The sequence below is a fragment of the Mastigoproctus giganteus genome, chromosome 4, assembly GCF_048544385.1.
Source record: "Mastigoproctus giganteus isolate SK-2022 chromosome 4, ASM4854438v1, whole genome shotgun sequence".
Lineage (NCBI taxonomy): Eukaryota > Metazoa > Arthropoda > Arachnida > Uropygi > Thelyphonidae > Mastigoproctus > Mastigoproctus giganteus.
In genome coordinates this window covers 4,246,371-4,264,335 of record NC_143578.1, presented here as the reverse complement: position 1 = coordinate 4,264,335, position 17,965 = coordinate 4,246,371, and the positions used below count along the sequence as shown (strand labels likewise).

At 37.2% G+C, this 17,965-nt stretch overlaps 2 protein-coding genes across 2 annotated transcripts in view; one reads left to right on the top strand and one right to left on the bottom strand.

Annotated features, from left to right (window-relative positions):
- The window catches only part of LOC150086348 (cytohesin-1-like), a 274,992-nt gene extending 267,820 nt beyond the window's left edge, over positions 1 to 7,172 (bottom strand). Inside the window, exon 1 of the mRNA XM_090371321.1 lies at positions 7,035 to 7,172. Within this exon, the coding sequence (XP_090227447.1) occupies positions 7,035 to 7,083 (49 nt within the window). The 5' untranslated portion in view covers positions 7,084 to 7,172. The remainder of the gene's footprint in view (positions 1 to 7,034) is intronic.
- Positions 7,173 to 7,800: 628 nt separating this feature from the next.
- Positions 7,801 to 17,965, top strand: part of LOC150086347 (serine/threonine-protein kinase LMTK1-like) — a 139,855-nt gene continuing 129,690 nt past the window's right edge. Inside the window, exon 1 of the mRNA XM_090371282.1 lies at positions 7,801 to 7,852. The gene's annotated coding sequence lies outside the window, so the exon portion shown is untranslated. The remainder of the gene's footprint in view (positions 7,853 to 17,965) is intronic.

Here is a 17,965-nt window from a genome sequence, read left to right as displayed (position 1 = left end):
GTTCCAACGTGTACAACAATATCACCTTTTGTGCCCTTAAAAGATGATATCTGCTCTACAACTTCATCAACTTTTGCCTCTGGCAGACATACCCTGGTCCTGTTCCCCCTATCCCTATTTGCATTGTATATTCCCCGTCTCATGATAATAGAGTCACCAACAATAACTAGTTCCTTTGGGACCAGCACATTCTGCCTTGGACATTGCCTCTGTGTTGCCTGATGCACAGGAGTGAGCTTTGCCGTTGAGCTGGGCAGCTGAGAGCTTGATGAGCCGCTCATTAATTTCTTCAAGGGCACTTACCCTACACCTCAAGCTCTCATAGACGTCCATCAGAATGCTGAGTTGCCATCTAATTTCTTGACACTAGACACCTAGAATAACAAAAGCACCTTGGCTAGATCATGTCCTGTTTTAGAAAAGTCATCTGACCTTGGCTAGGTCATGTCCTGTTTTAGAAAGGTCAGCAAACATTTCACATTTCGCACATTTTTTGAGACTGATGCATTGAAGAATCACTCCCCCTTCATTTCTCCCTCGAGTCACAGCACTCTCGCTAGTCTCTGTAATCTTTGCTTCGCAGCTCTAGTCTGGGTCATGATTTCCGTTTAAATACAATTTGATTAACAATAATTTAATAATATTTTTGATTAATTGATAATACTATACTAAGCTTACAGATTCCTAATACAATGCTTATTAGGTCATTTTACAATAAATGATACATTTTACTATAAGCAATTAAAACATTTGACTTTCAGACAATTTAAAAAAAGAAATATTGCATCAAATAACCTTTTGGAAACTGGGAAAGGTGTCTTCAGCACTTTTAGAATTAAATAAAAATGGAGAACTGGAAAGCCATCCACCAATAATGAAACCAGCAAATGTAACAGAAGAATCTAAAAAAGATCACCAAACCTGATATGCCACTGTTCATTAAGACTTCAAATACAAGTGAAACATTTAAAGTATTGTCCTGTTGACCACAATGGACTGAAAAACAATCAGATTACAATATTGCTAATAAATATGATAGTAATAATAGTAATAGGCATGTGATGCAAGAAAGCAAGCGCATGAGCTTATGTAGCCTCAGCCAAAAAAAAAAAAAAAAAAAAAAAATTCACAAACCCATTCACATTCCCTCTAAAAGAATGTCCAGTTCCTCCTTGAATTTATTTATGCTGTCAACTTCCACGACAGATAGAAGTTTATTCCAGAAATTAACCACCCGCTGGCTAAAGGCAAATTCTATTCTACAACTATCTTTCCTCAATTTGAATTTACTCTCCCTTAGGTTCGTAATCTGAGAACGTGGAAGAATCCCATCAGAATTCAACGTGCTCAACCCATTCAAGGCATTATATACCACAATCAGATCGCTTCACAGAAGCCTAGTCTCCCCCCGCTACAATTTGCAGAACTTAAGCCTCTCTTGCTAAGAGGATCCCTTCATTTAGCATTAGCATTAGTAGAGGCATTTGATGCAAGAAAGCAAGCTTATGCAGCATCAGCCAAAAAAAAAAAAAAAAAAAACCACTTCCACTTCACCCCTCTGTTCGTTCAAAATACCTGTCCAGCTGAGCCTTAAACTTATTTAGGCTATCAACCTCCACTACAAGTGATGGAAGTCTGTTCCACCAACCAACCACCCTCTGGCTAAAGGCAAATTTCCGTACGTCTATCCTACATCTGTCTTTCCTCAATTTGAATTTATGCCCTCTCAGGTGATTATTCTGAGCTAGAGGAAGAATCCCATCAGCATTGAGCATGCTCAAACCATTCAAGGCTTTATACACCTCAATCAGATCACCTCGCTGGTGCCTAGTCTCCAGACACTGTAATTTGCAAAACTTAAGCCTTTCTTCGTAAGAGCACCCCATTGTTCTATTCACTAATCTTGTTGCCCTTCTTTGTACTCATTCCAGCAGCTCTACATCCTTCTTGAAATGAGGCCTCCAGACCTGTATACAGTACTCTATGTGTGGCCTGACCATTGCCTTATACAAGGGAATAATCACCTCCTTATCCCTGATGGAAAAATTCCTGTATATCATTGACAATACTCCATGAGCTACTCTTGCAGCCCGTCTACACTGCTCAGAGAACTTCATATCTGCCTGCACAACCACCCCCAAGTCCCTTTCAGTCTATACACTGTCAGTGTAGTACCACAGATTTGATACGTTGCTCTGGGGTTGCTGTTTCCCATGTGTAGTACTTTACATTTGTCAATGTTCAACTTCATTTGCCACCTCTCAGCCCATCTGCTCAACCTTTCCAGATCCTGTTGCAGCAGCATAGTGTCAGTAGTGTCCTTGACAACCCTGCCAACCTTTGTATCGTCTGCAAACTTGGACATTAAGCTTGATATACCATCATCAATATCATTTATAAATACATAAAACAATAATGGACCCAACACTGAGCCCTGAGGGACTCCACTAATAACATTAGTCCACGATGAGCAGTGTCCATTGATTACCACTCTCTGTCTTCTCCCCCTCAACCACCCCTTTATCCATAGCAGCAATTTGCCTCCAATGTCACACTGCTCCAATTTGTGTAGCAGTCTTCCAAGTGCAACAGTATCAAAAGCCTTTCTAAGATCCAAGTATATAATATCAAAGTTATTCCCTGCATCCAGTTCTTTTGTGACTGCATCATAGTATCCAATCAAATTGGTCAGGCAAGACTTCCCCTTAACAAAACCATGCTGTGTCTGAGCTATAACTGAAGTCTTGGCTAAATGATCCTGCAGTGCTTCTTTAACCAGTGCTTCCATTCATTTTCCTGGAACAGAAGTTAAGCTCACAGGTCTATAATTACTTGTGTCAGCCTTTGATCCTCCTTTGTGAATTGGGGTCACATTTGCACATTTCCAGTCTATGGGTACCTCCCCTGAGTCCAAGGAAGCTCTCATAATTATGGCTAAGGGTTTGCTTACTTCCTTTGCTGCCTCCTTTAATATAACTGGATAGATCCCATCCACCCCGGGTGCCTTTCTTGTGTTTATCTTCAACAGTTTCTCCTCTACTTTACTCCCAGTTATTTCAAGATTCTGTAGCTTACTGCTAGAGTTGAATACACCTCTGGCATTCCCCTAAAATATTCATTTAGTTTGTTAGCTACCTGAGCAGGATCATCAACAGTTGACCCATCAATATCAAGTGGACCAATCTGATTCATCCCCTTCCTTCTATAGTTGACATAAGTAAAGAACCCTTTGCTGTTTTTCTTTGCATCCCTTGCCAAGGATTTCTCGTAATCTGCCTTCGCCTGCCTAACCTCCTTTGTAACTTGGTTGCATATCAACTTGTATCTATCATAGGCTTCTGTGTCATGTGTTAATTTGTACATGTGTTAATTTCCCACACCAATCTTGTTGCCGTTCTCTGTATGCACTCAAGCAAATCTACATCCTTCATAAAATGAGACCTCCAGATCTATAAGCAGTACTCAAGACATGGCCTGACCATTGCCTTATACAAAGGGATGATTGCCTCCCTGTCCCTGCTAGAAAAATTCCTATATATCATTGACAAGACTCCATGACCTCCACTGGCAGCTCGTCCGCACTGCTCAGCAAACTTCATATTTGACTGCACAATTACATCCAGGTCTTTTTCACTTTCCACTTCCCTGAGTATAGTACCACACAGTTGGTACATTTCTCTTTGGTTATTGCTACCCACATGCAGTACTTTACATTCATCAATGTTAAACTTGAACTTTGCCACTTCTCAGCCCATTTGCCCAAAATTTCTAGATCCTGTTGCAGTAGCACACTTCCATTAACAACCGTATTATCTGAAAACTTTGACACGAAGCCTGATATCCCTTCATCAATATCATTGATAAATATACAAAACAACAGTGGGCCCAACACCGAACCCTGTGTAACCTCACTAATAACATTAGTCCACGAAGAGCAGCATCCATAGATTACCACTCTCTGTCTTCTCCCACTCAACCACCCTTTTATCCATTGTAGCAACTTACCTTTAATACCATTCTGCTCCAATTTGTACAGTAGTCTTCCATGCGCAACAGCGTCCTGAAATCAAAGCAGGTCGATCATCACTAATCTGGCATCGTTGGGATCTGTGGGGTGCCGGATTAGTGAGTTTGCCGGATCACTGGTCGTTAGATTGGCACATTCAGTTTACCCAACAACTAACCACCTCATCCTACGTTTAAAATATCCTGTAAATCAGTACAAGTTGATTAATAAAGGAAAAAGAAACATTAAATGAAAAGCAAGTGAAATTTTAATGAAGGACATAGGTACAGTAATTTTGTTGATTGAAACTGGCACCATATCTTCAGGAACTGGTGATGATGGTGGCAGCACATCTTGTTGAGCATAAGTTGATGGCACTGGATTTTCAAATGTTGACTCCTCTGTTGCATGATTTTTAGCTTTTTTTTTTTTTTTGAAAATATCTTGCAAGCTAAGCTGTTTCATATATTTTGGTCTTTCTTTGATTAGTTTATCCTGGAGCATGTAAACGTTCATTATTTCTTGTTCAGTTATAAAACTGCGTTGCTCTAGACCTTTTAGCACTTCACCTGTCAAGTGAATTAACCTATCAATAGATCTCCTTTCTGCTACATCTTCCCCATTTTTATCACTGCTTTCTTCTCCACTATCTTCTTTCTCCGGACTTGCAACCATCTGCATGATTTCTGAATCAGTATAATGATGAACAGTAGCTACAGCGTCATCTACATTCATCCATTCCTCAGCGTTATCTTTATCCATCCACAATTTTGCAGGATTAGTTAGATCAAGAGTGAAAGAAAGCAGTTCATGTATAATCTGCGTTTCCTTTGAAACCCTAAATCCTGTAAAGTCATTTGCAGTGTCTTCACCAGGTGCAGACTCAAAAATTAAACCTGGCCACAATTTATGCCATCCATTTTTTAGTGTGGATGCCCCTACAGACTTCCAAGCACTGGCAACACAGTAAACCATATCTCTCACATTAAATTCCTTAAGAAACTCCTGTACTGGTCTGCCAGAGTTAACGGCACTAAATAGGTGCCTCATAAACAGAGAGCGATACTTGCACTTAAGAGAACGTAATATAATACCAGGATCCCTTACTAAAGGGTCGGGCAGTTACACTCCCGGTATATATCCTAAGTACTGTTATATAAAGCTGTTTTCTTTACTTTTCACTATCTAACCCTAATTTTTCATACCTCAAGATCTATTAGAGCAATTCGAGGGAAATTGAGGTACTATTACTATACTTATCCCTACTTCCTTTCTCCTTATGTCAGCAGTAGCTTTCTTTTACATAAATATAAATCAAATAAAATTACAACTGAAATTGAAAATTATGGTTGGCCCTCTATTTTCTATATATTCATTTCGAAGTTATCTGTCAGGCTAGCTGTTATCTTGCCTGTTTGCTGCTAAAATTAGCCTTTATGTTTATGTTTAACGATTGGACTTAGTTAAACAGGCACATAGCAATCAATTAGAAACAGATAGCTCTGTTAATTATTGATGGGATATATTGAAAGGGGTTAGCCCTGAAAACGTTTTTCAATGTATCTATATATCAATAATTAGCTATATAATCATTATTGTATTATATATTTATATATTATTACTAATTATATGTTTATTTCCAGGGTATAGCATTGTAAACCTACACAGACTATCTTAGTCTTTATAAGTTACTTTGGCCTTATGGCCTGCTGTATACTGTTATGTTTATATATATATTCAGCATCTATATAGTACATATTATACTTTTACTATAATAACTATATATATATATATCAGAGAATAATTTGATAAAGTTTTCTCGGACAAATGAGCTATAGTGGCATGGTATTTGTTAACACTATTTGATTCATATTTCACAAAGTGACACACAACACAGATGCTCAAAATGTTGCATCAAACCACAAAATGAAGATCAAAAAAATAAAGTTCTAGACTGTTAATCATCTAATTTTTGTTGTTGTTGTTTTTAAAAGTATTTTTATTACATAAGCATCATTATGTCCAAAGAATTAGCATTAGTAAAGGCAAATCGATGCAAGGAAATTAGTCATGTTTAGTATCAGACTTAGAACAAATAATGTCACAATCCACATCAGCCTCTACTTAAATTTATAGATTTATGTATTCTTCACTTCCTCCTCTAGAGGAAAATTCTGGCGGGGGGGGGGGGTAACAAGTGGTAAAAATTTCTTCCTGATTTTAAATTAAAAAAAGGATTGCATATGTATGAATACTAAACTACTATGTATGTTCACTAAACTGTTATCAAAAAAGAGTTATATAATATTCTTACACAGCTCTTTTGCCACTATACAGTACTTTATGAAAATTATACTTACTTGCTAAAAAAATATACGCCAACATTACACGCAGAAACATTATAATGAAACATTACATAACAGCATTTTTTTTTTTATTTGCAGGATCTTGTATAAAAACAAAGTAACATCTCAGTCTGCACAGCTTCACGATCTTTGGCTTCGTAGGATTGCGGAGATGGAGAATGGAAGATTGGTGTACTGTCCCGCCTGACATCAATCATGCATTTTTAATGATTTTAAATTATCTCGTGGTTTTATAACAATTGTAAGTTTTCATTAATACAAAATTCCAAGAAGGTTTTTTTTTTTTTTGTTCTGGTTTTCATGCTACTGACAAATTGGGTTCTTGCAGTAACAGGACGATAGAAAGAAAAAAAAACTGCTCACACTTCCTATTACCTGTTTATAAAAGACTGAAATTTCTATTCATCCTTATCCTCAGAAAATTGATTAAAGCGAATTATGATGACAAAACTCCAGTTATTTTATAGAGAGAAGCATCAGATTCGAATATAAGTAATAAAATCACTTCCGAAACCCTTTGTCAATTAACTCAACTGATAGGTTAGAGCATAACGGTCGAAGCAAAGGAATGGAACACGAAACCCATTTCTTAATGAGCCACAAACACAAGAAAGAAATGATTAACGATTGAGATGAATTTTAGTTTCATAAAAAATTTCTACCTGATATGCTGAAGTCCTCGATACGATTCTGAACAGCAGTCACACTCATGTCAGAACTAACTGTCGAAAATGCATCACAGATGTTGAAATCCTTATTTTTGATATTGGGAAGTTTGCCACCATTTATGTATAAATTCACTAGCTATATGACATTAAGTTATTTAATAAACATAGAACGTACAAAATCCTTACAATGATTGAACTATAATAACAGTTAATAAATATCCAATTTAGGGAGTTAATTTTTAATGTCATTAAATGAAAATGAATCAATGAGCCAACTCATATGAGTCACCTGCACAGATGTCCGACGTAGTTTGAACCAACCTGCCATCTATTATCAAGCTATTGAAACTTATAGAAATACGGTGCAGTGTAGGCCGAAAATGTCTGGTATGAAAAGATTAGCATTATTTATATATTGAATGTAATTAGATATTTCATTTAATCAGTAGTAAATATTATGGCAATATTTTATAAAAAGGGTGAATATTTGAACGCTTTTTAAAATTGCTTCAACTTATTGGAATTCCTCTCCCGCCCCCTCTCGGGAGTCCTAAGTTAAACTGCTGATGGCTGTGTTCTTTTTGGTTATTTACGCATATTTTGCTGTTTCGTGATGTCCGTGTTAATTTTTACAAAGTATTTCTTTAATTACTCGTCGAAGACAAAATGAGCGGTGTTATGTTATATTGTGGTTCGGTTTGTTCTAGCCACGTAAAATATTTGTGACATATACATTAAAAAAAGAAAGAAAAAAAGTTACGTACCTTGGACTTTAGTGTCATTTCAAGTTGGAGAATACCGGGGTTTCTAAGGTAAACGTCCTCAGAAAATTTTCTGTTATGATGCATGATTTAATTATTGCCTGAACCTCTTGTTTTTGGTTATGTCAACTTGGTGAGTGACTCATTGATTTTTTTTTTCTCTTCAATATAGATATGAGATTCGTAGTCTTGCTAATTTTGTCAATGCGAATATTTTCATTTCAACAGTTGTCAGTGCAAACAGTTATTTCTGAAAGTCATGCATTACTTTTATATTTTGTAATATTTATTTTAGTTACATATCTATAATTAATACATATGATTTACATTAGTGAAATGTGTATAATATAAAAAATATTTCCTTCAAGATTGTAATTTGCTTATATACCCGGTCGTAATTTCGTTTCACCCACCAGTTGATACCAAATGTTTTAATTTCAATTAAATTGCATTTAGCTACCACTCGAATTTTTTATACTGCCAGTTTCATTATTTGACTGGTAAGTTTAATGCTCATCTGATGAAATAGCACAGCTGTTGAAACAACTGTAAGGGATGTTTTTAGAGAAATGTTTTGTTTGTAATACTTGCTCCTGTCATACACAGCTGACAGTTGTCCTCTGTATGAAAGATCTCTTATTAGAAAAACTTCCGAACATTCTTCATAAAGCAAAGCATGGTTTTTCTAGCATATTATAAAATAATAACGAAAAGCCTTATTTAATTAGAGTGCTTTTTGAAACTCTGACGTCATAGATTGAAAAGAGAAGAAAGAGTGGTTATCAATGGGCACTGTTCTTATTCTTAGACTAATGTTATTAGTGAAGACTCCCATTGTTGTTTTTGTATTAATTAATGAACTTGACTTAATGTCTAAGTTTGTAGATGGTATAAAGGTTGGCAGGATGGTTGATGACAGATCACGGTATGCTACTGCAACAAGATGTAGAAAACTTAGGCAGATGGGCTGACAAGTGACAATTGAAGTCAGGGGTGTTCCTAGGGTATGTGGCACCTGGGTGCCAATTGAAATTTAGCGCCCACTTTAAAATTTTATTCATATGTGTATGTAAGTTTCAGGTTTTCAGTGCGCTCCTTGAACGTTGGTACCCAGTAGTAGTAGTAGTAGTGGCACCTGATGCAAGAAAGCAAGTGTAGGAGCTTATGCAGCATCAGCCAAAAAAAAAAAAATCACACCATACCCTCCAATTGCCTGTCCAGTTCCTCCTTAAATTTATTTAACCTATCAACTTCCACAACGACAGATGGAAGTTTGTTCCAGCAATTAACCATCCGCTGGCTAAAGGCAAATTTCCGCACATCTATTCTACATCTATCCTTTCTTAATTTGAACTTATGTCCCCGTAGGTTCGTATTCTGAACAAGTGGGAGGATCCCATCAGAATTCAGCGTGCTCAACCCATTCAAGGCCTTATAGACCTCAATCAGATCACCGCGCAGGTGCCTAGTCTCCAGCCACTGCAATTTGCAGAACTTAAGCCTCTCTTGGTAAGAGGATCCCTTCATTCCCCTCACCAATCGTGTTGCTCTTCTCTGTACACGCTCAAGCAAATCTACATCCTTCCTAAAATGAGGCCTCCAGACCTGTACGCAGTACTCAAGGCGTGGCCTGACCATTGCCTTATACAGAGGGACAATCACCTCCTTTTCCCTGCTAGCAAAATTCCTATATATCATTGACAAAACCCCATGACCTGCCCTAGCAGCCTGTCTACATTGCTCAGAAAACTTCATATCTGACTGCACAATTACTCCCAGGTCTTTTTCATTTTCTACCACCTTAAGTGTAGTACCACACAGTTGGTACGTTTCTCTGGGGTTACTTCTACCCATATGCAGTACTTTGCATTTGTCAAGGTTAAACTTCAGTTGCCACTTCTTAGCCCATCTGCCCAAATTATCTAGATCCTGTTGCAGTAGCACACTGCCATTACTGTCATTAACAACCCTGCCAACCTTCGTGTCATCTGCAAACTTCGACATTAAGCCTGATATACCTTCATCAATATCATTGATAAATATACAAAACAACAGTGGACCCAACACCGAACCCTGTGGGACTCCACTAATAACATTAGTCCACGAAGAGCAGCACCCATTGATTACCACCCTCTGTCTTCTCCCACTTAACCATCCTTTTATCCATTGTAGCAACTTACCCTTAATACCATTCTGCTCCAATTTGTACAGTAGTCTTCCATGCGCAACAGTGTCAAAAGCTTTCCTGAAATCCAAGTATATGATATCAAAATTATTTTTTGCATCCAGTTCCTTTGTGACCACATCATAATAACCAATCAAATTTGTCAGACAAGACTTTCCCTTAACAAACCCATGCTGTGTCTGAATTATTGCTGCAGTCTTGTCTAGATGATCCTGCAATGCATCTTTAACCAGTGACTCCATTATTTTACCCGGAACAGAAGTTAAACTAACTGGTCTGTAATTATTCGTGTCACCCTTCGAACCTCCTTTGTGAATTGGGGATACATTTGCACATCTCCAGTCCGTGGGAACCTCCCCTGAATCCAAGGATGCTCTCATAATTATGGCTAAGGGTTTGCTTAGTTGCTTTGCCGCCTCCTTTAATATAACTGGATAGATCCCATCCGCCCCAGGTGCCTTTCTTATGTTTAACTTCAACAATTTCTCCTCCACTTTGCTCTCAGTTATTACAAAATCATTAAGCACACTGCTACAATTTGATAACCTTCTTCCATTTTCAAACTGTAATGATTCCTCACGTGTGAATGTAGATGCAAAATACTCATTCAGTTTGTTTGCTATCTGAGCAGGATCATCAACAGTCGAACCATCGATGTCAAGTGGACCAATCATATTCAGCCCCTTCCTTTTAGAGTTTATATAAGTAAAGAAATCCTTGCTGTTTTTCTTAGCATCTTTTGCCAAAGATTTCTCGTAATCCGCCTTTGCCTGCCGAACCTCCTTTGTGACCTGATTACAGACTAGCTTATATCTGCTACAGGCTTCTGCGTCGCCTGATAATTTATATGCATCCCATGCATTTTTCTTCTCTGTCACGAGTCTCATTAGTTCATTTGATAACCATTTAGGCCTAAACCTTGAACAATATTTCTTCATCGGTATGAAAAGTCTAGTAGCTTCCACGATTAATTCCTTGAATGCTTCCCACTTAGAATTTACTGTTTGTAACATCGTCAGTCGATCCCACTGTACAGAATTTAAAAACTGTCTGAGACCACTGTACTCCCCTTTACGGAAGCAAAAACCCTTTCCTTTACCCCTGACGGTAGTTACCTCTTTGAGTAAATCCCACTTCAGCACACTGTGATCACTGCCACCTAGTGGTTCCTTTATCTGCAAATTCTTAATACACGAATGATCACTGCTGATAACCAGATCAAGAGTATTACTTTCTCTGGTTGCCTCTCGAACATGCTGCTGCAGAAAACAATCATCCAATAAATCCACAAAAGTCTGACTAGTGTGTGAGTGACCAACCCACAAGTTCCAGTCAATATCTGGGAAGTTAAAATCCCCCATTATAAGACATTCTGATTTACTGGCCCACTCTATTTCTCTGTACAATTGTTCACTGTACTCATTCGAGTCATTAGGCCTATAACACACTCCTACTCTTATCTTTGCTTTTGCAGTGCTTATGTCACACCAAACTGACTCAACAGTGCACTGTCCATCTATATCAACTGCATGCACTTCTTTTGATTTTATGTTTTTCTTAATTAACAGCATAACACCTCCTCCCTTTCTGTCCTGTCTATCCTTTCTGTACACATTGTACTCCCCAAATTCCAGTTCTGCATTCCTTATATCTTTGTGACACCACGTCTCTGCTATCCCAACAATATCCGCCTTTGATGTCTTGACCAACACTTCAAATTCATCAAATTTATTTACTATACTTCTAGCATTGGTATACATGCAAGCATACATGCTCCTATGCCTATTCCTTGTTACCCTAACACATCCCATATACCCAACTATTCCAGGATGACTGCCATCCGTCCCTGAAACCCCCAACACCCCTCGCTCCAGGTCGCTTCTTATTCTAATAGAAGTTGTGCAAGAATCACCTTCACTTCTGCCTGCGGTTACTGTTAAACTATTAGTCTTTGTATCCCCCCAAGCTAGCAGTTTTCCGACCCACCTAACACTGCCTCGATAGCATCAGCAAATATTCTTGCACCCTTTCTATTTAAGTGTATCCCATCCCTGTAGAAGCAATCTCTCCTGTTAACAAGTACAGTCCAGGCTGAAAAAAATTCTACCCCTTGAGCCTTGCACAATCTTTCCAGGGTCGAATTGATCGACAAGGCTCTCGTCATATACTCCCTCCTATCGTGTCTGGGCAGAATTGCAGACACTTTCAAGTTCAACCCTAATTCTCGGCTTTTTTTCAACAGTGACCTGTACTTGTTGAGTAATTCTGCCGGTCTCCTACTCTTAATATCATTAGTGCCAACGTGTACAACTATATCACCTTTTGTGCCCTTGAAAGATGATATCCGCTCTACAACGTCATCAACCTTTGCCCCTGGCAGACATACCCTGGTCCTGTTCCACCTATCCTTTTTACATAGCATGTTCCCCGTTTCCCTGACAATAGAGTCACCAACAACTAATAGTTCCTGTGGGACCAGCGCATTCTGCCTTGGGGGTTGCCGCTGTGTTGCGTGATGACCAAGTGCAAGCTCTGGCGTTGATGTGGGCAGCTGAGAGCTTGATGGGCCCCTCAATTTATTTCCTTCGAGGGCATCCACCCTGTCCTTCAAACTCTCATATAGGCCCATAACAACGCTGAGTTGTCGCCTGATTTCCTTACACTCCTTACATCGCGCACACACAAAGACATCCCCCATGGCAATATCATGTTCCGTTCCAGAGAGTTCGGCAAACATTTCACAAGTTGCACATTTTTTTAGGCTGTGACGCGTTGGAGAATCGCCCCCCTCAGTTCTCCCCCGAGTCACAACACTCCTGCCACTTTGTGCCCGTTGCTTTGCTGCTCTAGTTTGGGGCATGGTAGTTTAAATTAATAAAATCAATAAATTAAATGTCAGTAGTATTTGAATAGAAACTATGAAATAGAAACAGTGAAGCGTATTACTATATAATTATGCGTTAGAGCTACCTCAATTAAAAAATTTGAATTCCCTACAAAAACTTTGAATTCCCTATATACAAAAACAATGGCTACAAAAATCGAACAAAAATAACGGTTTTACCTATCGTAAGTAAAATCCACAAAACTCTTTATCTAAATTAAAATAAAAAATAACCAGCGTAACTATAACTATATGACTACGTATTAAGTACAATATAAAACAACAATCATGTAAATAAAAGGCAAACACTTATCGTTTTTGCGGAGCCTGTAACTGTCAGCTGTAACTTTTAAATAGAGTCAGTGTTGGTACCCCTTGCACCCTCGGGACGGCCTGCTCCTGATTGAAGTTTCACCTTGACAAATGCAAGGTACTGCATGTGGGTAGCAGTAATCTTAGAGTAATAAGTAATCTTATCAACTATATGGAATTATACTCTGGTAGTGGAAAATGAAAAAAGACCTTGGGTAACTGTGCAGTGCCAGATATGAAGTTCTTTGAGTAGTATTAATATTAGTAGTGGCAAATGATGCAAGAAAGCAAGCTTACACAATGTCAGCCAAAAAACAAAAAAAAAAAAAAAAACCCATTTCACCTATCGATCCCCTCCAATAGTGTCTAGTAGAAATGTATTTAAAAACAAAAGTATTTAGTAGAAACCTTATTGATTGGTTTTATTAACTCTGTCAGATGAATAATTTTCATTGCTTGCAAAAATTTAAAATAAGTGACAAATATTTTTCTACTTGAATTAAAACCTAGAAACAGCTTTCTGCTATAACTATTGTGTATGCTGCTGATTGTAAAAAGAAAAAAAACAGAGGTATTAGAACCTATAGTATTTAATACTGTGCATGGGTTGGAGGTTGGGAAGATGAAAGAAGCTGCTTGTTGATATTGCCCATAGATGGGTAACATAAGCCAGAACATGACCAGTGGATCGAAACTGACAGAAGCCATACTGGCAATCGGTGATCATATTGAAAGTTTCCAGATTAATGTTTGAGGATTAATTGATTTCTCCATTACTTTAGAAAGATTAGAAGTAATTGGATGGAAGGGATTTGTCACCCTTTTTAGGAACTGGCTTGATATGAGTATATGATGGCACCTATGGAATAAGAAAGTTAAAAAAAGGTGACATAGAACAGGAGTAAGTTCAGGAGCACAGGTTTTGAGAACAAGGAGAAATACCATCAGGAGCTTTCTTAGCATCATGATTGTACAAAATCCTTTTGACAGAAGATCACAGGAGGCATTGAATGCAGTGTACTGGGAATGGTGGAAGATGGTTTATGAAGATCATCAATACACTAGTTGGTAGAAAAGTAGGATGTTAGCAGGTCAGCTTTATCTTTGGCTGAAGTAGCAATACAACCATCTGGTTTTGACAAAGGTGGGAATATAGATGGGTAAAAGTTACAATCAGTAGCTTTGGCAAGAAACCAGAAAGCTCTACTATCATTTGGACAAGAAGCAAGTTTTCTACTCCTAGCCTGTTTGAAATATAGTTTGGACTGATTAATAACTTCTTTGCAATTGTTGAGAGCTTTTGCATAAACAGAAAATAAACCTGGAGATTTGAATACAAGCCAATTTTGATATAACATTGTCATCTTGAATAGTTTTATCTGAATCTTGAAAAATCAAGGTTCGGATAAATGATGAGATCTTAAGGCGGAGTGTGGAATAGAGGATTTCATCCCTATGAGAACCACTGACACCATCTGAGGCCAAACTGACCCTCCAAACACACACACAAACAGCATGGGTGGAACAGAGACTGGGAATTCTTGTAACTGTAAGACTTGGATCTAAGATGGCTATTGCAGCTCAAATCTGACATTGGGTATTTCCACCAGTTCTAACTGTAGTTGGATTGGATTGTACTATTCTATAGCGAATGGGAAGACCCTTTACAAGGCCCTTGTATGAATAGGGCTCTTGAAGAGCCATAACCTGAATACAATGTTCTTGTGACACTTTTGTTAAGTCATTTGTAACTGAAATGGATTGTTGGCAATTTAGCTGCAAAAACCTGATTTCTGTTGATTGTGAAGTACTAGAATTAATACTTGATGTTGTTTTTCTATCCATAAAATGTCTTTGAGCGAACAGCATCTACGGCTTGAAAGTTGGCAGTTGTTGGCATTTGGGATCTCTGAAGGAGTGGGTGCAGTTCTTCTTTCATTTCTTACAGTTTGGATATTCAGCTGGATGTTTGTTTAAAACAGTGAAAATTCCACCTTCATTCATTTTACTAATCCCTCTGAAAGCTTTACAAACCTCAATCAACACCTGGTTGCCAAGCTCTGTAACCCACATAACCGGAGTCTTTCCTCATACGGTTGTCCTGCTGCTCTCACCATTCAAGTTGCCTGTCTTTTGGGCCCTTTCAAGAAGCTTTATGCCTTTTTTCATCAAGGTTTTCATATTTGAACACAGTATTCCAAATTTGGTTTCATATGTTTATGCCATTCAGAAAACTTCATACCTCCCTGTATTGTAACTCTCCGGTCCCTTTCTTCCTCCACAGTTTTTAATTCAGCCCCACAGTGTATAATTTATTTCTGAGTTGCTGTTCCCCAAATGTAAGACCTTGCATTTAGCTGCATTAAAACATAGCTGCCACTTGTCTGACCATCTCTGAAGTCTGTTCAAGTCATCCTGAAGGAGTGCTGCTTGGCACTGTTTATTAACAACTCTGCCAATCTTTATGTTATCTGCAAATTTTGACATCACACAAGCTTTTACAGTTGTGTTCAGACAAGATTGAAATTATAAGTTGCACCAAAAAAATTTGGACAATTTTGAATGATTTTTTTGCTGATTGTTAAAATTTCTGCAGACACACAGGAATTTTAAATTTTCTCATGACTAATGCAAAATTTCCCTCAGGAAGTGAATTTGTATGTTCCATTAACCCACTATTTGAAACTTCATCATGAGCTTGGGGATTGAGCCAATCCCAAACTTTAAATTCTTATATTGCAGACATTTTTCAGTATTTTTTTTTTTAATTTTTTTGACACTGATTACCAAAAGTATATGGATTCTAATTGCAAAATTTCATTTTTTTTTTTTTTTTATATTCCTATTTAAATTTTTTTTATTACATTTCCTAAGAAAGATAGATTTTTCACCCAGTTTTGCCCTTAAATTTTAAAGTAAAGAGTGTGAAAATAAACAAATATTTCTCATTGAATTTTTTTAATTAAAGAATAGTGTAGTCTTTCAGAATATCTAATATCACATTGATATCTAGTTTTTATTTTTAACAAAATTTTTAAATATACAACTCCCAGAGCAATTATGGCATTGCAGCATACAAAGATTCATCATTTGTTTTTATGAAGAAAAATGAAAAGGATATTATTCTCATTGAATTTAAAATTCATGAATTATATTTGCCAGTATCATATAATTATAATTGTTATAATTATAATGTTATATAATTAATTTCATGAATTATATAACATTTAATTTTACTTTAATTGTTGACTATTTTAGAGCAAGTTAAGATAACATCAAAGTTGTTTAGTTGTATTGATTAAAAACTACATAATTGGTTTAATACATCTTTGAAGTTCATTTTTAAATTTATACGCTGAAACCAATTTTAATGTTAAGATTAGCCTAGTTTTCTATGAAGATTTGATCTTGGACTTATTAAAACCTCTCTACAAGTTCTAATTTGATCAGGAATAAGGGGGGTGTTTTATTACATTTCTTTTGTATGCAGTTAGACTTTAGACTGGGCAATGATAGGAAACTGCAAATGGTATAAAAGAACAAAGCTACTGATAAAGTACAATGTAAAAGTATAAGAAACAAAATTGAACAAAGGACTTTGTTAAACTATTTGTATCTTGACATTCCAACAGCTTTTTCATAATTTCTATCCTTAAACATTGATTAGATAATTTCCGGATATCACCTCTTCAGAATGTTTTACATGCTTTTTTTTTTTTTTTTTTTTGTTTAAAGATTTAGTTAAGCACTGTAATTACAGTGACAGGTGAATATACTAATTTCATCTACCTTTTTATAGTGAGTTAAATGTGTTTTTTTATATAAGTAAATATATATAATATAATTATTATTTATATAATTATAATGTATAAGTATAGTGCAAGAGCATCAATAATACATAGCCAAATCTTAATGAACAGAATATTAGCAAAGCAGCATTGTTTTAAGTTATATCTCATATTGTGAATACCTTCACGAGTTGCCATGATATTGCACTACTTCGAATAAGTAACGCTTCACCTGAGGAGAAGACTAATGTCACTTATTCTCAACTGAATATCACCACCCAGACAGCACCGTTTCAGGGCTATTTGGCCCTTCTTCGCACTATACTTATACATAGTCTCAGTACTACATATGGGAAGCAGTAACCCCAGAGTGACGTATCAACTGTGGTACTACACTGACAGTGGTAGAGAACAAAAAGGACCTGGTGGTAATTGTGTGTACAGATATGAAGTTTTCTGAGCAGGGCAAACGGTTTGCAAGAGTAGCTCATAGTGTCTTGTCAATGATATACAGGAATTTTTCTAGCAGGAATAAGGAGATGATTATCCCCTTGTATAAGACAATGGCCAGGCCACACCTTGAGTACTGTATACAGGTCTGGTGGCCTCATTTTAAGAAGAATGTAGAGCTTTTGGAACAAGTACAGAGAAGGGCAACAAGATTAGTGAATGGAACAAAGGGTTTCTCTTATGAAGAAAGGCTTAAGTTTTGCAAATTACAGTGTCTGGAGACTTGACACCTGCGAGGTGATCTGATTGAGGTGTATAAAGCCTTGAATGGTTTGAGCAAGCTCAGTGCTGATGGAATTCTTCCTCTTACTGAGAATAATCACCTGAGAGGGCATAAATTCAAATTGAGGAAAGACAGATGTAGGATAGATGTGCAGAAGTTTGGCTTTAGCCAGCGGGTAGTTGGTTGGTGGAACAGACTTCCATCCCTTGTTGTGGAAGTTGACAGCCTAAATAAATTTAAAGCTGAGCTGGACATGCATTTG